Below are 21,058 nucleotides of genomic sequence, written 5' to 3'. Positions count from 1 at the left end.
CGGTATTTCAAGGGTTTTATTACTTTTTGCTCCCTGTCTGCATCCAGGGATCCGTGCTTTTTATTCTCGAGGTCAGAGATATAGCTTAGTTTGGACTTACGTTTTCGTGATTGCAGGAACTCATGTACTTTGGTTCTCTTGGTAAAGTCACGTAGATAGAAAGATACAATAAGAAATAATATAAGGAATACTGCAGTCTATAATGTCGACTTATTCTTATAGCCAAGCTTCAACTTTTTCCGTAAAAAAACTATCAGTTATAATGTCTGTTTGCTGTGTCCGTGCCTGTGATTCTGGATATTTGTTTGTGAACTGTCCAAAGAGCCAAGCAGGTCATGCAATGTGGTCCTTTGGCAATCTGGAGATTTTGTAGATCGTCGTCGTTAACCTCCCTTTGCCCCGGAGTTTATTATTTAATGGCCTTTTACGACCTCCAGATGCTTGGTGCTTGTGTGAGGTAGCGCATTTGAGGGTGTTTTATTGATTTATTTGATCGATTATTAAACAAATGGCAGAATTATTGTTAATATTATTTTTTGGTAAAAATGCCTATATATACAACATTCCGCCCTTTTAAAAATGATCAGTGGTCAAATGGCCACGGGTTTTTTTAAAACAAAATGCCTTTTTCCATCATGAACCATCAGCTGTCCTCAAGTTTCGGCTGCTATTTTCCTTACAACGCGCGCGTACGTGTCACAGACTTAGCATGGTTACATTTGAAATAAGAAAATGGGAAAAAATATTAAGGCAACATGTTACATCGGTTCTTATCAATTATTGTTACTGTGATTTTTGTTTTAGTTCCTGGGAAACGCTAGGCAGCGGTTTCGAACACGGTTGTGCGTTGTCTTCCTTATGTTACCTCTTTGCCACATGTTTACCAAGTTATGTGTAACCTCACTGCCACTTTTGGTCAAGAATGTATCATTATCAGTATTCTCATGGCCAGGTATTTTAGAGTAACCTGTGACCTTTTCACGCAACATCACAACATCATCCTCCTGGTTCATCGTCGTTATGGCTTTGGTCAAATGAGCACGGTTTACTGGTTCGTTTTTGTATATTTTTTTATGTCACTCTCTTTCCATGTGGGACTATGTGGCGTGACGTTGTGTTGCACATAACCAGAGTCAGCACACACCACGAGTTTCCGTGCTTGACTGTCGGGGGCATTTGCCTTCCCCGAAGCAATATGCGCATTTGTTGACTCCGTTTGTGAACTGTCCAAAGCGCCAAGTTAGGTCATGGCATGCGGTCCTTTGGTAATCTGGAGATTTTGCAGATCGTCGTCGTTAATCTCCCTTTGCCCCGGAGTTTATTATTTAATGGCCTTTTACGACCTCCAAATGCTTGGTGCTTGTGGGAGGTAGCGGGTTTGAGTGAGATTTATTTATTTATTTGATCGATTATTATTAAACAAATGGGCAGAATTATTGTTAATATAAATTTTTGGAAAAAGGCCTATATATACAACAGCCTGCTGAACGTGTGAGCGCGTCTTGTTGCAATCGTCGCCGTGAGAGCAAATTGCGCGTGTTTGCGCCGTGTGCAGAGGTGTCTGCCGAATCGGAGGATGAGACTTCCTCGCACCAGGACTCGTTGGTCACCCAGCCTCCAGACCTGCAGTCCATTCCCGAGAACCGGGAGCTCAACAGCTACACAGGTAACACGCCCGCGACTGCCACAGCCGCCACTGCCCGCCACAGCAACACAGCAGCCGTGCACGGAGCGCTCGGCGGCTTTGTTTTGTTTGCGAATCGCCAAAACGTATTTGGGACTGGCGAGGTCTACAGTAAAACCTCGAGAAGCCAGACTAAATGGAGGGGGGGGAGAGCATTTCCGGTTCTGGGAAATAAGTAACAAAGCGACACTTAATTTATCGACTTGCACGTAATTATTAAAGTAAAATTACATTCACCAACAGAGGACGTGCTGTCCAAAGGTATGTGCATTATATTTCCTACCAGCCTAAATAAAGATTTTGAGTGTTTATTTCGGTGGCCCTTCTTGCTTACCTCGAATTCCAGGACATTTGACCTTGTGAAATGTAACATTTGACCTTCGTCAATATGAAAATCTAAAAAGTCCATTTAAACGTCCGTTACACACAGGCAGTGTTCATAATTGCAATATTGCGTCATTCATCGAAAGATCGCACATCGCCGTCCATGCAAACATTTCAACGCTCTGTACAAAACGAGATCGGGGCAGGAAAAATGAAGGTGGAGAGATTGTATCAAGCCTTTGGTCTTGTGATCCAAAGCGACGATGGTGAGCTTACAGTCGTGACTTAAAATCATCGACACATTCCGGTGACCAAGTCGCATCAATAGCTGCAACAAAGCATCAAGCAGTCTGGATGATGAAAATGTTTAACACCTTGCAGGAGAGCATTCCTTAATTCATTAACGTTCTAAGCAGGCGAGGGAGACGAGTTGAACAAAGCGACACCGTAAACATGATAAACGATCAATAACAATCGTGTACAATGAAGTGAGACTTGGGCATGAATAAGTGGGGTGTTACAAGCTCGGATATTTTTAATGGGATGGCCGCTTACACATTGGGTACAGCTGTCTCTTAGCCGCACAGCTACAGCCACAGCTGACGCGTGCGCCCGTGCTTCTTTCCGCTCCGCGCGTGTGCCCAGCGGCGGAACCCCCGGTTGCGGCGGTGGCTGAGGCATCCGCGGGACAGGACAAGAACGAGCCCGTGGAGCCGGAAGAAGAGGAGGAGGAGGAGCGTGTCTGGCCCAAGCGAGTAGAGCGGAAGCGACGCAGCCGCAACTCGCTGCCTGCCGAGCCGGCGGAGGAAGCGCCGCCGGTCGTGAGGAGGACGCCCCGCAAGTGGAGCGGCGGGTACCGCGCGGACGACAAGGTGTTGGCGTCGCCTAGGGTCGATGCGGCGGAGAAGCAGCAGGCGGAGGAGGACTCCGAGGAGCCTTCGCTCACGGACCGCCAGGAGGTCAGAGGCTTGTCGCTGTGTAAGGGGGGTCGGATCAAAAGTAGGCATGTAACGATTCATCGATAAATATCGATTGCCACGCACAGGACACGGAACGTCTCAAGTTGTGTGTGTAGAGAGTGGCTATTGTCAATTCGTGCAAATTGTGAATTTTTTTTAGCGTCAAACGAGATGCAACAAGTTAGACGGACAAGACGGGACAAAGAGGCTTCAAACAGGACAAACAATTGACGAAACAGACACTAATGCATTCATGCAAACAAGACAGGCGCTGCAACAAAGGCAGTACAAATGGGACAAAAACATAAAACACAATGCCTTCTGAAATCGAATTGTTACCCAAAATTGTGACAATACATTTGTTGCATTTTTGCCGAGCGGTAAATCGTTACATGCCTATTTAAGTGTCGTTTGTATAGTTTTATGCTACGTTTTCACCGCCACCGGGGTAAGCCTAGATCATAAACTGGCCTTGTGGGCTCAGCCCTGATTCCCACGACAAGCCGTACTGGGTCCTCACCAAGCGGGGGTCTCTTAAGTAGACCCCGTCACTTTTATTTCACAAGGGAGCCGCACGCTTTAGCTTTTTTTTTATCTGAGCCGCCCTTGGAAATAGTCTCAATGTTATGGGGTTTGGTGCGTTTAAACGGGGTGCACCTACAGTGGTGGCCCTCGCCTAGTTTGACTTGTGGGGGGGGGAACTTTATATACATGTACAGGTTTTTCCCTCGCCTTATGCGGTAGTAGATGCGTTACCAATTAAAGGGGCGCACTTATGCGAAACCGCACGAGACGGCTGCCTGCCGAATAGCGCGTACAGTACCCCAAACAAGTCCGACCGCATTGCCGCATATGAGTGAATTCAAACCACATATAGCACATTTTGGGTAGAGATAGGTTCGTCACGTCTACGCAAATTTGCATAAACGCAACTTGAATAAAGCGACGGAAACCTGCGTATTCTTAAAAAAATATATTTTGGCTTGGAATAACCTAACTCACCCCAAACATAAAAAAACAACCTTTTGATCGCTGAGAGTAAGGATGGGGAGGTAATAGCAGCACTGCGCAAGTGGTTGAGCACTGAGATACAGATTGGAGCCGTGCTGTCAATCCTACAACAACCCAGGATGACCGATTCCGCTTTCCACTTGGTCATGGGAACGTAGCATATGTCCCTTTTTGTGGCACATTCTCTCCTCCCGAATACGTGTTGAAAACATGAATGACAGTCGTTATCTTAACACCTTACCTTGGTACTATTATTAAGTTGGGGTTTTTTTTTTTGCAGGATTCCAACTTTCTGTGCACCTCTTTATTTAATCGCATTGATCCCGATCCATCTCCACGAACGTTCCTCGATAAATATACAATGATGCGTTTTCCAGTTGTGTTTTTCCTGGGAGTGTCTCCAGTCAACTTGAGAACCTGTACATTCCTTTGTTTATCTTGAGCCCCCACTTTACAGAATTCTATATTAACTTGTCCTACGATTTCCTGCAGTTTGTTTCCAACAGCGAATGGAAACGGCCAATGGAAATAGATGGTTTCACTTAATTTGACTTTCCACTCGCAAACCAAAGAAGTGAGACCAGTTTTCGCAACTAAAATTAGTGAACCTGTTCACGAAATGTTTACCAAGAATTGGAGAGCCACGATCATCCTTGTATTTGAAAGTTATAAAAGAACTTGACGAATTACAGGCACGTTAGCCTCTTATTCCAAGTGCACTGATTGACTTTATTTATCTTGAGCCCTATTTTCTCCCCTTATTAAATATGTTATTTGGTGATACTGCGTTGGCAGTGGTGAGTCACACAAATAAACAAAAAGCCTCGACACGTTCGCCAATAACACAGTGTGTGTGTGTGGCCTTATAAGGAAAAATATTATAGTCAACGTTTTGGGCAATGGCCCTTCTTCATAGAACATAACTTCATTTGCATAGCAGTCTACTTTTGCTGATGACATCTGGGGATCTTTAACGTCCACTGTGAAGAAGAAGACGTGTTATGTGCTATGAAGAAGGGCCATTGCCTGAAACGTCACCTATTATTTACGTTTTCTATTAAGGCCACAGTGTTATTGATGAATGTGTCTTCTTTATTAGGCTCTTGTATCAAGATTATTCAGACTATTGCCCAATGAAGAGAAACCCACCAAGTTGCCTGAAGAAAGTGGTAAATCGGTGCGTATCTCCAGCTATGACCAATGGATCAGATAGGTGCGTGGACAATGACAAAGGATATGAAACAAAAGAGGCATGGACAGATGCGTGCATTAAATCACACTGAGGAAAAGGAACACGTGGATTAGAGAACACACGCACGTTAGACATTTACTGCTCAAAAATCAAGTGGGATTGGGCAGGACGTGTCACTAGTAGAGATGATGACCGGTGGTCGAGACTAACGGTGGAGAGGCAGCCAAAGGAGTGAACACGCCCTAGAGAACATCCACCAGAGATAACGTCAGCTTATATGCAGAAGCTAGAAGGATTGTTACATCCCCGGACTGTGAGGCACAGGGAAACCTTCATCCAGCAGTAGATAGATAATAAATAATGATGAGTGGTGCTATTGTTCACAGTAGAGCCCAGGATGCCTCCCGTGTGAGTGAGCGCCGTGTGACCCGTGCCTGCCCGGGCGTGCGTCTCCCTCGTTAGGATGAAGCCCCTATCCCAGTATTGACGGCCCAAGTTCCGTGTACGGAGCCGCCAGAGCCTGAGGCCTGCGGGGACGCACAGGCTCCCGCGAGCCCCCCTCCTCCCCACGCCGCCCCCAACGACACCCCTCGCCTGTCGGCCAGAAGTGCCCACCGTGCAGGACTCGCGTCCGCTTGTGACGGTGGTGGTGACGCTACGGCTCCGGCAGAAGAAGCCGACGAAGGGGAGAGGGGCGCCACGGGGATGCACGTTGAGCCCAAGGGAGGCGCGGAGACGGCGCAGAAGGTGGCGGAGGAAGAAGAGAAGATGGATGTCACTGTGGGGAAAAGTAAAGGGGAGGAGAAGACCGCGGCTCGCGTGGAGCTGGGTGGATCCGCCGGCCAAGCGTCCGTCATTCAAGCCGCGTGCAAGCGCGACGGTGCTCCCGCTGAAGAGCCGATGGAGGCATCGCCGCCGCAGCTGGTGCAGGAAAGGTCGTCGTCGGCGTTCCAGGCTGAGAGGAAAAGCGCCACAGAGTCGCCCGTGCTGCAGGAGGCGTCCCCTCCACACCTGGAGCAAGAGGACGGCCCCGTGAATGCGCCACTGCCCTGCTCGGAGCCTATCTCCCTCCCACGTGGGGCCCAGCCAGGCAGCCACCTGGAACCGCCGGTAGCGGCTGACGTCCCCCCTCCCCGCGCGGCAAAATCTGGCACCAAGGAACAGGCGATGGTGCCTGCCGACGGGCGGGTAGAAGCTGCGCCCCCTCCCTTGGTGGCTTCGGAAGATGGGAAACCTCGGAAGGTGGCGGCAGCGGCTCCGGCCGAGGGCAAGAGGCGCGGCCGAGGCCGCTCCAGGTCTCGCTCAAGCTCCCGCTCCGCGTCGAGCTCCCGCTCGTCGTCATCCTCCTCGTCCTCGTCTCGCTCGTCTTCCTCATCCTCGTCTTCGTCATCGTCGCGCAGTGGCTCCTCGTCGGCCGACTCCAAGTCCCGCTCGCCAGTGAGTTCCGCGGAGTTGGCGGCGGGCGGTCGGCGCCACGAGGTCGGCGCCACGAGGAGGAGACGAGGCGACGGTGCAGCAGTGAAAGCTGCCTTAGCCGGCATCAATCGGTGCCGCTGTCCTGCACATCGCTGCTCTATTCCACTGTTGTGCATTAAAGACATGGGCCTTAATTTTAGTAAATTGAAGGCCCCTGTGTTTAATGATCAATACTAGGCATGCAACAATGTATCGAATCACCCCCCCCACCCCACTTCCAGCCAGGCAATTGTTCCAATTAGAGTTTATTTTATTCAGATATCGATATATATATTTTTGTCTGGGTCTTAACCGTGTCATTTGTAGTTCTATGTGTTGTTTTGTTTGCTCCATAAGCGTAAAAGTGTAGTGTAGGAGTATAATTTGCATAATTTCAATGCTAATATTTTGAACAGGAAGAATCAATTTTAATGAGTAAATCCACGCATCGGTAATGCGGCAGGTCTGGGGTCAGTTGCATGAAACAACTTGAAATCAAAATTCCCTTTCACTTCTATTTAAATCGGTTTCAATTAAGGGACTTTTTTTTCAAGTTTTTTTTATACAACTGGCCATTGAACCCAACACTGCCCTTTCCTTGGGCTTTTGGGCAAGGAAATATTCTCACTCCAGTTTTCTAACGTGATTTACCTTCATAAAATACGAAGCAAGCCAAATTAAAATATTCCGTGATACTAAAAAAAAATCCACCATGGAATTTCATTTTTGCGTTGCAGTGATGACCCAAGTGACCATTTTCTTCCGATTCGTAGTTATCTTATATTTGTAACTATTTTTGAAGTGTCTGGAACCAAAGTTGCTTATTGTGCACCCACTTGCAACTTTATTTGCCGACTTTTGCAGCCCGTGAGAATAGTTGACCATAGGCGTAATTCGATGAGTAATTCGATGGGTTGTCACAATTCTGGGCCACAATTTGACCAACGACTTGGATATGTTACAGCGGCTGTTGCCTGTAGTGGCTACAGGGAGGCACATGAATTGATGATAAGAACTACATATGGATGTAATGGCTTCTCGCGCATGGTTCAATTTGTGCGCCGGTTGCGTAAGAATTTGTCGACCGCTGAACTGATGCGTCCTTGGCGTGCCTAGCGGACAACATCATCGGGAGCAGCAGCGACAGTGGCGGTAACAGCAGAAGTGCCGCGTCATTTGCCTCTTAGCGGCGGTGATCGTGCCGAGGGGTAACGAGGCTGCGTTCCGCCGTGCGTGTCTGCGGCACAGATGCGTGCGAGGAAGGCCGACAGGAAGAAGCGAAGCCCCTCACCCGGGGCGCCGGGCGACGGGGAGGAGGAGACGGAGTGTCGCGCACGGAACCTTGGCCAGGGAGTCGAACCCAGGGCGGGCAGGGGCGAGGAGGAGAAGCGTGTAGCCGTGCGGGAGGCTGAGGAAGCCGAGAGGGTGGCTCGCGAGCAGCAGCGGGAGCGGGAGGAGGCCGAGGCGCGCAAGCGTGAGGAAGCGGAGCGAGTACGCCAAGAGGAAGAGAGGGAGAAGAGGCGCAAGCAAGAGGAAGCGGAGAAGCGCAAGCAGGAAGAAGCAGAGAAGCGCAAGCAGGAAGAAGCAGAGAAGCGCAAGCAGGAAGAAGCAGAGAAGCGCAAGCAGGAAGAAGCAGAGAAGCGCAAGCAGAAGGAAGCAGAGGAGAAACGACGACAGGAAGAAGCAGAGGAGAAGCGTAAGCAAAAGGAAGCAGAGGAGAAGCGCAAGCAGGAAGAAGCAGAGAAGCGCAAGCAGAAGGAAGCAGAGGAGAAACGACGACAGGAAGAAGCAGAGGAGAAGCGTAAGCAAAAGGAAGCAGAGGAGAAGCGTAAGCAAAAGGAAGCAGAGGAGAAGCGCAAGCAGAAGGAAGCAGAGGAGAAGCGTAGACAGGAAGAAGCAGAGGAGAAGCGCAGACAGGAAGAAGCAGAGGAGAAGCGCAGACAGGAAGAAGCAGAGGAGAAGCGCAAGCAGAAGGAAGCAGAGAAGCGTAGACAGGAAGAGGCAGAGGAGAAGCGCAAGCAGAAGGAAGCAGAGGAGAAGCGTAGACAGGAAGAAGCAGAGGAGAAGCGCAAGCAGAAGGAAGCAGAGGAGAAGCGTAGACAGGAAGAAGCAGAGGAGCAGAAACAGAAAGAAGCAGAGGAGAAGCGAAGACAGAAGGAAGCAGAGGAGAAGCGTAGAAAGGAAGAAGCAGAGGAAAAGCGCAAACAGGAGGAAGCAGAGCTGAAGCGCAAGCAGAAGGAAGCAGAGGAGAAGCGTAGAAAGGAAGAAGCAGATGAGAAGCGCAAACAGGAGGAAGCAGAGCTGAAGCGCAAGCAGGAAGAAGCTGAGGTGAAGCGTAGGCAGGAGGAGGAGTTAAAGCGCACACAGGAGGAAGCGGAGCTTAAGCGCATACAGGAGGAACAGAAGCGCAAACAGGAAGAGGAAGCAGAGCTGAAGCTTAAGGAGGAGGAGGAGGAACGGAAACGCAAGCTTAAAGAAGCAGACGAGAAGCGCAGAAAGGAGGAAGCAGAGGAAAGGCACAAACAGGAGGAAGCAGAACGGAAGCGCAAGCAGGAGGAAGCAGAGCTAAAGCGTAAACAGGAAGAGGAAGCAGAAAAGAAGCGCAAGCAGGAAGAGGAGGAGCGTAAACAAAAGCATATGGAAGCAGAGGAGAAGCGCAAAGAGGAAGAACGGAAACGCAAACTGGAAGAGGAGCAGAAGCGGAAGCAGAAAGAAGAAGCAGAGATGAAACATAAGCAGGAGGAGGAACGGAAACAAAAGCTTAAGGAAGTAGAAGAGAAGCGCAGAAAGGAAGAAGCAGAGGAGAAGCGTAAGCAGGAGGAAGCAGAGCTGAAGCGTAAGCAGGAGGAAGCAGAGAAGAAGCGTAAGCAAGAGGAAGCAGAGCTGAAGCATAAGCAGGATGAAGCAGAGAAGAAGCGTAAGCAAGAGGAAGCAGAGCTGAAGCGTAAGCAGGAGGAAGCAGAGAATAAGCGTAAGCAAGAGGAAGCAGAGCTGAAGCGTGAGCAGGAGGCAGAGCTGAAGCGTAAGCAAGAGGAAGTAGAGCTGAAGCGTAAGCAAGAGGAAGCAGAGCTGAAGCGTAAGCAGGAGGAAGCAGAGAATAAGCGTAAGCAAGAGGAAACAGAGCTGAAGCGTGAGCAGGAGGCAGAGCTGAAGCGTAAGCAAGAGGAAGCAGAGCTGAAGCGTAAGCAAGAGGAAGCAGAGCTGAAGCGTAAGCAAGAGGAAGCAGAGCTGAAGCGTAAGCAGGAGGCAGAGCTGAAGCGTAAGCAAGAGGAAGCAGAGCTGAAGCGTAAGCAGGAGGCAGAGCTGAAGCGTAAGCAAGAGGAAGCAGAGCTGAAGCGTAAGCAGGAGGCAGAGCTGAAGCGTAAGCAAGAGGAAGCAGAGCTGAAGCGTAAGCAGGAAGCAGAGCTGAAGCATAAGCAAGAGGAAGCAGATAAGAAGCGTAAGCAAGAGGAAGCGGATAAGAAGCATAAGCAAGAGGAAGCAGAGCTGAAGCGTAAGCAAGAGGAAGCGGATAAGAAGCATAAGCAAGAGGAAGCGGATAAGAAGCGTAAGCAAGAGGAAGCGGATAAGAAGCATAAGCAAGAGGAAGCGGATAAGAAGCATAAGCAAGAGGAAGCGGATAAGAAACATAAGCAAGAGGAAGCGGATAAGAAGCATAAGCAAGAGGAAGCGGATAAGAAACATAAGCAAGAGGAAGCGGATAAGAAACATAAGCAAGAGGAAGCGGATAAGAAACATAAGCAAGAGGAAGCGGATAAGAAACATAAGCAAGAGGAAGCGGATAAGAAGCATAAGCATGAGGAAGCAGATAAGAAGCATAAGCATGAGGAAGCGGATAAGAAACATAAGCAAGAGGAAGCAGAGCTGAAGGGTAAACAGCAGGAAGCAGACCCGAAGCGCAAGCAGGATGAAGCAGAGCAGAAACACAAATATGAAGAAGCACGGAAGCAAAAGCAGGAGGAAGCAGAGCTGAAGCGCATGGAGGAAGACGACAAGCGAAAGCGTGAAGAAGCGGCGAAGCTCGACCAAGAGGAGGAAGAGAAGCGTAAGCAGGAGGAATTGGCGAAGTGCAAGCGGGGGGCAGCCGAGCTGAAGGTCAAACAGCAAGAAGGAGCGGAGGGAGGAACCCAGGAGAAGACGCACAAAACGGCGGAGGAAGGCGGGGAGCGCCGGGACGACGAGCAGGGCGGCCGGGAGCAGAGGCCGCAGCAGAGGGAAGCGGAGAAGGAGCAACAGGGCCATGAGCAGGAGCCGGCGCCGAAGCGGCAGCACGGTAAGGATCGGGGCGGTGCTCGCGGCCGCGACGCCGAGGGCGGCGACCGCAAGCGCAGGCACTCGAGCAGCGAGGACGAGGGTTTGCCCAGACGAAAGGCGTGCAGGGGCTCCTCCTCCTCCACCTCCTCCTCGTCGTCGTCCTCTACTTCGTCGTCATCTTCATCGTCCTCTAACTCCTCGTCGTCTTCCTCGTCGGGGTCATCGTCCCCCGACCGCGAGAAGAGGGACTTCCCCCCCGACACGCAGAAGCGGCAGCGGGGCCAGGCAGAGCCCAATCGCTCGGCCCTCGTGCCAAATGATAAGGTGAGCCGTCACGCAGTGATTGGCCGGTCCCCTTGCCGACCGATGAAAGCCAACTCGGTTTTGTCAATGCAATTTGAGTGATATTAGTTCACGGAATTATATTATCGATTGGACATGTACATGAATTGACAATCGAATCCAGTTCACTTTTCGTAACCGCTAAGGCACGCGCGGACGTTGGGGCCGCATGCCGTGTTCCAATGCGATTGGTCAAGCGTCAGCCGTCGTAATGCACCCATGTGTCGGTCGCCACGTTTCCGCAGGTATCCTTTTCACTGTTGCACATTTTGTAACAACGCTTACCTGCCCATGTTCTCCTCCAAGCGTCCGCATTGCTTATGCTATCTCTGTCACGGAATTCCCGGGAGTCTGGTTCGGACACCTCTGCTCAAGTGCCTGTAACTTTCGTTTGAGCTGCTCGGGCTCTCTGATGCAGGCATTACTGCCACCTCAAATACCCCCTTTTTTTGTTGTTGCTACCGTTATAACTCGTGCAATCTCTGGGGCCAAACAGGTGAATGGCGGCTTGCCTAGTTTCTTGGTGAGCAGTTGACGTCAGTGCCGTGACGCGGATGCCGGTGTGCGTTGTCTGCAGCGTTCCGAGCCGGCGCGTGACGAAGGGGCAGGGAGAGTGGTGGAGGGCGCTCCTCCCGGCGAGCACACGTGAGTCACACACCCCCGCCCCCCCCACACACATTGTGTCGTTTGGCCGACTCCCAATGTTCCCGTTGTTTGTGTGCCTTGTAATTATGCAGGCCGGTTAAAAGCTCCGTATTGAGAACTAGGAGTGAAAATTTACCAGTCAGTTCACCTGACGCTAACATCCCTCCAGCTTATACAATCATTTATGTGCTATGATGAAATGGGCAGTGGATACCTACGGGCTTTTTGCCCATGGTTCATGATGATGATCTGCTCTGACGAAGGGCCATTGCCAGAAACATCTCCGATTCATTTATTTTTCCTTGTAAGGCCTAAGTGTCATTGACGAATGTGATTTATTTTCATCATCAAGGTTTTTCGGTTAGATTGCGTAAGTGTAAATGTGTCGTACCCCTCCACCACCCGACACAGCCAGTAAGGTTTGTCACGTAAACAACGCGCCAATCAGCTACTACTTCAGCCCACCGGTGTGTTGGAGAGTAAACCCACAACATTTACAATTTGAATGCGACGTTTCGCTGATAATTACATCCAGCATCATCGGACGATTTGCCACATTTATACTTACGAGGTGTAAACCAAAAACCTTTATTATGAATAATATTGGTCGCGAAAGCCGCCTACGTGTTCAAGTGATTAATGTTGTTATTTGAGGCCTTGTGCCAACGCAGCAACCCATCCTACATTCAAAGCATTCCGCTTGCATGCAGCTCACCTTGCCTTCACCTGGCACTCACCAGCGATTGTCTTGCCTGGCCATCTCCGCTCGCCGCTTTACACATTCTTGTGAGAAGCCTGCTTAGATTCATTGCCCTCCCCCATCCCTCCCGCTGCCCCGCGCACACCCCTCTGCATAGCGCACTCCTCTCCGCTGTACGGTTTTGAGACGGGGCCGTGGTGCCCAACGATAGACGACAGATAAATAAATGGGAAGGCCAGCGTGGTGAAGAATGGACGGACGGTCCTCGTGACGTGCAACAACGGCGGGGGAGGCCTTCATCCAGCATTGAATTTATGAAGGATTGTAAACTGAACTGAAGTAATACGATGGGAGAAAAAAAATCACGTGTGCGCGTTGTTCGTGCAACGCTTGCTGAACTGCGTCCGGTAGAATTTAAGAAGCGATATTGAGGTTATCTTCTGAACTGCACAACGAGATGAGGTCATTGGGAGGGATGTTGAGTGCTCGACGTACGATGTCATCGCCTTGGCCGACGAGGCCTATCTCGTAAGCGATCGTTTGAATCGCTTAATGTGGGCAAGGTTTGAAAACATTTGGCGGTCTTTTCAAGAGGGTTAGTCTCTGATAGCAATTAAACTTTGTACTCAAATGTGGCTCATTGGATCATCTTAATGACAGTTTCTTGGTTCTTTCGGTAAAGTCACGTAGAAGGGAAATAATATAATAATAATAAAAATGGAAAAAATAAATTCTCACGACGTTTCGCTTGCAACACAAGCAATCATCATCAGGTGTGATTTTCACTTTACCGAAAGAACCAAGAATATGAATCCCTGCAGTCACGAAAGCTTTAAATCAAAATTGTATTTCTTTGGATCAAATGTTTAGCTTGTGTGAAAACCACGGCAAGAAAGTTTTGGATAAAGTGGTGGTTTGTTTCGCAATCGAAACGTCGTGAGGATTTTATTGTTTTATTATTTTATTATTGCCCTTCTACGTGACTTTACCGAAAGAACCAAGAATATGAATCCCTGCAGTCACGAAAGCTTTAAATCGAAATCTTTACGACAGTTATAAACGCACGACCCATGGTGGACAGACTGACGCAGACGACGCGTAAAAACAGCTTTTTGGCCGACGGGAATCTTGTTAAAAACTGTGACGCAAATAACTGATGACGAACGATGCGACCCCGCGTCATCGCCTACGTACGGTGCGAAAGAAGTTCAGCATACATTGAGTCCGTCTCGTTCAGGAGAAAATGACCTCTGCTGGTCCCAGCTGCCACAGGAATGGGGGACATGTGGGCTGTTAACCACACACCTGGGATCAGTTGCACCTGTGATTGTCTAATTCACAATGATTTGCAATTAATACTTGTAAATTCAGCAAACAATGCTGATCCTAATTGTAATTTTATTTTACTCCGATTAGCACGGTTGGCAATGTACGGCGCGAAAGGAGTTCAGTGTGCATACAACATACATTCAGCCCTCCCTCACTGAGATGAGCTCTGACGATTTGGGGGTCACCATTGAATTTGATAGTTATTTATTATATTTGTCACATTTGTACCATCTTTTTTTGTATTTTTTATTTGGCTCGTTCATTCAGTCACCCTAAAGGTGAGTGACATGATGGGTGGAGCCCGTGGAACGCTGCACTGTGAACCTGGATACCCGGTTGAATTCCCATCCAGAGTTAGCTGTGAAGGATGATATCGGAACCAGTCCTGGGCGCCCCCCCCCCCAGCCTCACCAACTTGCACCGGCCAACGTGATGAAGTATGGCCAAACACAACCCCCTTGACTACACATTGTGGGGAGGCTTTCATTCCGAAATTGAATCACACAGGACTGTATAATAACATTTGTGCATGCCCCCTTGGGTCATGTTTAGGAGTGCGTCTGTGGAGTGGGGTCCTGTGAGGACACATGCCTGTGATGATGAAGATGGTGATGGTGACAGTGGTGATGGTGGTGATGGTGACGATGGGGGCAGTGGTGGCTCACGGCCAACACCATTGACGATTATCTGAGCCGATTTTGGGCCTTCCCTAGGGCGACTCAGCGTCAAATGAGTACCTGCTGCGGTGTGTAACAACATCGCCAATCGGGAGACAAAGGTGGCTGGGCGTGGTGTTGGCCACCCTCCCCCTCGTGTACTGTGCAGGCTAACAGCACTTGCCTCCTACAGTCTGCTAAGGCTATACGGGGGGGGGGTCTTTGTCTTTGATGGTGACGATGGCGGTGACGATGGTTGCAGCGATGTTTTGGCAACGTAACCATGCATCGAGTCTTTGCTTAAAATCGATCCTTAAGTGAACTATTAGTGTTTCATTTTATATCGGCTCGTCCTGATCTCATCAGTTGCCGACATCACGATACCCCTACGGCGCCAGCTGCTGCTTGCAGAAGAAGACTGCCCAGGTAGACGTGTCGCTTGCCGATACCCGGAACGCTCGCATTGCTTCCCCGCTTTAACAGCGTCGCAATTGGAGAGCGTTGCTGCATAGCTATGTAGGTTTTCAGTTGTGTTCATTTTCTTTAATTCGTGCATTAGCTTCCTTTTTTTTGAGTTTTGATATATCGATTTATACACACACACACACAGTTCGCATTTCTGATTTGTGTATGTGCACACAAGTGAGAGACATCGTGTTGGCTTAAGATTAATAATTACGTTTTGGCTGGTGGTCAAGGCTAAGGATGGAGTGGCACGTTAAAAGGAGGTACCATACACCATGGAGATAGACTGCTGAAATTGGCTTTTCTGCAGTTGCCAGATTAAGAGATTTTAGTTTAATTTGCAAGGATGGATTGATACATCGCAGGATCGTGAGGGATGGCGACGACTTGGGGAGGCCCTCATCTAGCAATGTATAGATTAATTATATGATATTGTATTTAATTATCAGTACGTGTGACCCCGACATCCACAAGTGGCACCAAAAAATTATCACATTCATGGCACTTCTTTGAATCGCAAGGCCACGAGGCAGTTCGGTAGTTTGCTAATGATGGAATTATCGATGGTAATGATGGCAGTATCGATGGCGTTATTGATAGTGATGATGGCGGTTTGTATGGGGATCATTGTTGTGGTAGTGGTATTAATGCCACTTTGTGGATATCATGAACATGTAAAAAAAAAACCCTTCTGGCTCTTTTGAATTGTGAGAATCTCCCATGCTTCACTGCTGCCGGCCAGATTGATGCACGCCTCACGCACGCCTGTGTCAGGTGGTTGAATGCGTGTGTACGTCAACTCCCGTTGGAAATCGCATGCTGTAATGGGATTAGCGCTGCTGTTGGTTAGCGGTGATGATATGATTGTCTCAGCGAGGAGCCGTGTTTGTGTCCCCCCCAGAGGGTGACGGGGATGGGCAGGGGAAGGTTTGCTGATTTTTCGGGTCTTAGTTTAACCGTTATGCACCCACAATTTGTTGACAATTGGGCTACCCCAGCAAGGAGCGGGGTTAGACCGCATAACATCTCGAAACTGGATTTCGACTGCGCTGTTGACAGTGGTTTGCCCAGCGTTTTAAACACCCGGGCAAAAGGCATTGGCTTCACTAATTGGCTCTGAATTTGAGCGAGTTTGTACTTGAGAAAGATCTGTGCCATCTGCCCGGCTGGGAGATGCGCGCATGAGCGGCGCGGGCTGCTCCTCACGCTGCGCTGTGCTGGTGGCTGTTTTGCGCTGTGCCGCTTAAGGCGCTGATGTCGCACGCGCGGTCACCGATTGCGATCGAGGCACCTCGCCGAGCGAAACACGACTCGGGGACGTTCGCCGGGGCGCGCGACCCCGCGGCAGCAGCCGCCGCCGCCGCCGCCGACACTGCTGCTGGTACCGCAGGGCGCATCTAAAACTGCAAGGTCATCCGTTAGCGAGGTGCAGCGGTGCTGCGTTTGGGGAATATTTTGAGATCGGCAGGTTAGTGATTCGTTCGCTCCTTTTGTTGCCTTTCCAATGCCGTTGCACGTTGGTGTTTTGTGTAAAAAAAAAAAAGAAGTCTTTTTGAGATGGATCTTGGGTTAAACGGTTTTTATTTTCGGGGGGGGGGCGGGGGGGGGGGGTTAACATCCCCCCCTCCCTTGTGCGGTCAGCGAGCAGTTTTTTTCACTGCGACGTCACGGCGGGCTGCGTCACAACACCTCCTGTCCAATTAAACACCGGCCGTGGCCGCACGCCGACCAGGAAATCTCACGATTTTCCAATTTTTTTCCGGTTGCGAGCGGTGGAGTGTGGGGGGGGGCATTACGTGCCAGGCGGATCAGGGGAGTGTTGGAGCGATGAACGCGGGGAGCTGCTGGGTGCACCGCACGCCGGCCCCGGGAGGGGTGGGAACCCAGGTCTTCTTGGCTCTGTAGGTGTCCTCTGTATCTGCCTGCACGGAGCCCGTTCTCCTGGGACCGGCCTCCATTGATTTTTTTGTGTGTGTGTGTGTGTGTTGGAGGCGCCCGTGCATGGCGAGCAGGCGGGAGAGCGTTGGGCCGGTGCGAGCGGAGCCTAATTAGCATGTAGGGCAGGCGTTCTGTGCGTTCGCTCGGAAGTGTGCGCAGCCCGATTGATTCTGCTGCTGCGGGGGAGGGGTAGAGGCTGAGAGCCGCCGACTTGAGCTGCAGCTGCTAGAATATTCCACTGCCGCCCGTTAGCGCAGGGGTTTCTCTCTTCTAGCGGCGCAGCGTGGGATGCGTCGTGTCGCCCAACCGCGCCTGTGTCCGCCGTTCACGTAGGGGGATTTCGTTTTTGTTATTATAAAGGGTCAGGCAGTCGGGCAGTAGCTCGGACAACCCTGCCCCTCTGGGGACCTTGGCTCCACAGGCAGATGGGAGGAATCCAGCATGGCCGCCCGCTGCCCGTTGCGGTGAATGGCCGCTTGTAGTGGAGCGCCGCCGCCCCCCCCACCCCCGGGTGTCCTGAGCCGTGACGGCGCCCGTGCCGTCGCGCGCGCGCGGCCCTGATGGTCCCAGAAGTGAGCGTGGTGAGGTAGGGGTGCACTGGCCTCCGTCCTTGTGTCGTGTTCCCGTGGCCTGCGTGCCCCAGCAGCGCACGGTGGGAGGAGCGCGTGCACGCACGCGCGGTGTCATCCGCACGCGCCTCCTTTGTGTCACGGCTCCAGCTGAGCGTTTGAGTCTCAGCTGCCGGTGCCGATGGCCGGCACCGACGGGCTGTCCGCACCGCGAGCGACCGCGGGGGGGTTTCTAAGAATAGCGCTGCCTGTCGTTAACCCTCTCGCGATGAACGGGCGTGCCGCTCTGTGGTAAGCTTATTGATTCTAATTGTGCGTCCTCTCTGGTGTTCTGCATGCATTCATTCATTCATTCAGTCGCGCGCGGTTAATTCATTGGCTGCTTGTGAGGAATGCGGCCAAGGCGCGCGGCCCATAATCTCGTTGGTCGCGGATTGAGCGGCGTTGTCATGGAACCAGCATCGCTCGACGTCGTAGTGAAGGCGTTCGTTCGGTGGCGCACGATTGTGCCCCCCACCGCCAACCCGATCAGGAGCAGCGCCGCACAGGTGCGGTTAATTATTCATCATCAGGGACGACGATGAAAGCGGCAATGTCAGTGTTGGGAACCTCGCACACTCCAAGCAAGCGCAGGCTACAAATGGATGGGCCCGGCTCAGGGACTCGCCTGCCATTTTGGTTTAAAGGTCACGTTAAGGTGGTGTGTAGGTATCGTCACTCACAGTTGTCGACCGAGGGCTCTGTTCTTTCCAATTGTAAATGTCGTGCAGTGAGGAATCTCAAATCAGCTGCTGGGGCTAATTTCAGTCCCCGTCATTATCGGCTGCTTGTCCCTGACGTGGTAACCGAAAGGCTTTGCTTACGAGCACAACTTGTGTCGCGTCTCATTGCTGCGTTAATGTGTGGTAACTGGGTGTAATCTTCCTGAGCTGGTGAATTGAGTGTTAGCTGGTGGACCCTGGTATCGCTGTTGTTGTTGTAGCGACGATGGAAGTGGTGGCGGGTTCTGCTCCCCGCGACTCGTGCTAATTGCTTCGGTCGGCCCATTAGCGATGGCTCGGAGCCCGGCGTAGTGAGAGGAGCTATGAGGGCACGGCTGACCTTCACGTGGTTTCACCCCCCCCTCCCTCCACCTTCCTCATCACAGTGAGGCGAAGGTGAGCGTCCAGGCTGGCATGGTGGTGCAGCAGCAGCAGCAGGGAGACAAGCAGCTGAAGCAAACGTCGCCACAGCCGCCGCAGCAAATGAAGCAGCAGCAGCAGAAGAAAGAGGAGGAGGAGGAGGAAGAGGAGGGGGTTGGGCGTACCGAGTCGGAGCCCCCTGCCACCCCCCCCGTGGGGGGCGGCGTGGGAGGTGAGGACGAGCAGCAGCACCAGGGCACGGACGACGCCGCCGCTGCCACCGCCGGCGACAGCGCGGATGCTGGCTCCGAGGCGATGGAGGAGGAGGGGAAGAGAGAGGTACCACGGCCGGTGCGGCACGGCCTAACCACACGGCCCGCACGCACCGACCGGCGCACGCCGGGATACCGGCACTCCGCTCGAGGGAACGCTGGGCTGCCAGCGCGTGGTTTTTGTGCCGGTCGCTCCACGGGGGCTGTGTAGGGTAGCAGCAGAGAAGGGCGGCAGCCGGCGGCACCGTAGCTTCTTCCTCCTTCCGGTGCTTCTGGGAAAACCACGCGCTTGACAGCGTTGATGGAAAAGGGGCACACGGGCAAAATCCACTGGCGCTGGTTGGTGGAGGGGCCCTCGATTTGATGGCGTCAGTGGTGAAATACCACTCCCTTCATGTTCAATGAATGGGCCACTACCACCCTTATTACAATCAAAAGAGCCGGAACCACACCCTCTTACTCTGAATAGACCATTTACACTAGCATTTCAATGAAGGGGGTCAGAGCTACTTTTACTGCAGTTATTTGGACGTAACCATCCCCTATTTACATTAACCATGCCTCCACCACCCAATGAATTAATTAATTGATCACTCCCATCAAAGAGAATAGACCCACATTGACTCCCATCATATGAAATAGGCCAAAACCACTGCCCTGGTGGCCCACGGTGGCCCAATGGGCAGGGCTTATGCGTGCATTGCTGCTTTCCTCGCAGTCGTTAAAGTTGCTGACCCTAGCAACAGCTGATAGGTGGCAAACATCAACCCCCCTTCCCCTAGTTTAAGACGGCGATAAGGAAGCTTTGGAGCAGTTATAATCAAATCAGTCGTGCAATTTTTACATTCTCCGATAAGTTTCGTATTGAAGTTATTGTGCTGTGAAGTTTCTTCACTCTCACACGAGGCCTCATGAGTTGGCGGAACCCGCTCAGTGTCGGCGTAAAATGCGGGGATGCGTCTCTCTGCGCCCACCCCACCCCCCGCCGATGCTGAGCGTGTTCCGCCACACACACCCACGCGCACGCACGCACACACACACGCACTGACGCATTGATTCACAATATTTGGAGTCTAGTTGCAGTGTGGTGGCAGACGCCGTGAAGCATCTTTGACAGTGCCCCTGTGCTGTGTATGCTTGTGCCATTGTATCAGCCCAAAGTAAGTGGCGTGGTCGACGCGGCACGGCTCGCGCTCGGACAGGCACGTGCCTCTGTGTGCACTAGACAACCGTGGGGGGCCTTCGTTCCCGCCCGCCGATTGGCCGCCGCCGGCGTCGTTGCGAGTGGGGGGGCCCGCGGCGGAGGGCCAGGCCAGCCCCTCGCGCCGCTCTGCCGTCACCGTGGCTACCACAGAACCCGTTGTGGGAGCGCCCCACCCCCGTCTCGTCCCAGTGCTCATGAGACCCCAGCGACGTCGATTGTCGAACAGCCGCAAGCGATGACCAAAACGACTCCTGTGACAGGTCGTGTAATGACCACTCGCCGACTCGAAGAACCGCGTTTCGCCCTGCTTTGGCGTTGCCCGCCATCTCTTGCCGACGGACTCGCACAGATCAACAGACGCTGCAATCGTGCGAGCCAAGGTCGCAAGTGAGCTGTGTGATGGACGCTGACGTGAACCCGGCTGCAGAATGTGGAGGCGATCGACCGCACGTTTGACTTTGCACGAAGAGCAAAGCCCCGCTGTGTTTCACACTTGAAGGGGGAGATGGTGCCAACCCCGACACCGGGGTCGTGGACTTGAGGGAGAGAATCTTAAAACTGGGGCAGGGCCCCTATGCCGCTGTTGCTGTGACTGAACGCACGTGTAGGCAAGACGCCTTTCCGTGGTCGTGGCAGCATGTGAGAGATCGAGAGATGGACTTGGGCACAGTGTTTGAGAGGTGAACACAGGGAAAACGTTTGTGAGACGGAGATCAACACAGCGTTTGTGAGATCAACACGGGGCGCAACGTTTTGAGAAACGGTGATGGGTATCGTGTTTGCGAGGTCAACACAGCGTTTGAGAGATGGACACGGCGGGGCAGAGAGCGGACTTTGCTCTGCACCGTGAGCAGCAGCGGCAGCAAGCGCAGCAGCGGAGAGAGAAGCGGGCACTGGGACATGCGTCCGAGGACGCACGCGCTTCCGGCACGGAGCCC

General features: G+C 51.8%; 1 protein-coding gene across 2 annotated transcripts in view; it reads left to right on the top strand.

The window, feature by feature from the left end:
• Positions 1 to 21,058, top strand: part of LOC116956168 (uncharacterized) — a 41,206-nt gene that overhangs the window by 8,684 nt on the left and 11,464 nt on the right. The window contains exons 4-9 of one of the 2 annotated variants that reach the window (XM_076053861.1): positions 1,556 to 1,666; positions 2,654 to 2,967; positions 5,633 to 6,607; positions 7,874 to 11,203; positions 11,799 to 11,866; positions 18,671 to 18,983. In XM_076053861.1, the coding sequence (XP_075909976.1) occupies positions 1,556 to 1,666; positions 2,654 to 2,967; positions 5,633 to 6,607; positions 7,874 to 11,203; positions 11,799 to 11,866; positions 18,671 to 18,983 (5,111 nt within the window). The remainder of the gene's footprint in view (positions 1 to 1,555; positions 1,667 to 2,653; positions 2,968 to 5,632; positions 6,608 to 7,873; positions 11,204 to 11,798; positions 11,867 to 18,670; positions 18,984 to 21,058) is intronic. The other variant, XM_032977655.2, reaches the window with a different exon arrangement.

This window comes from Petromyzon marinus, chromosome 63 (genome assembly GCF_048934315.1).
Source record: "Petromyzon marinus isolate PM22_M1 ecotype Great Lakes invasive population chromosome 63, UKy_Petmar_22M1.pri1.0, whole genome shotgun sequence".
NCBI lineage: Eukaryota > Metazoa > Chordata > Hyperoartia > Petromyzontiformes > Petromyzontidae > Petromyzon > Petromyzon marinus.
Note: the sequence above shows the minus strand (reverse complement) of the source record. Positions and strands in the feature narration are given on the sequence as shown.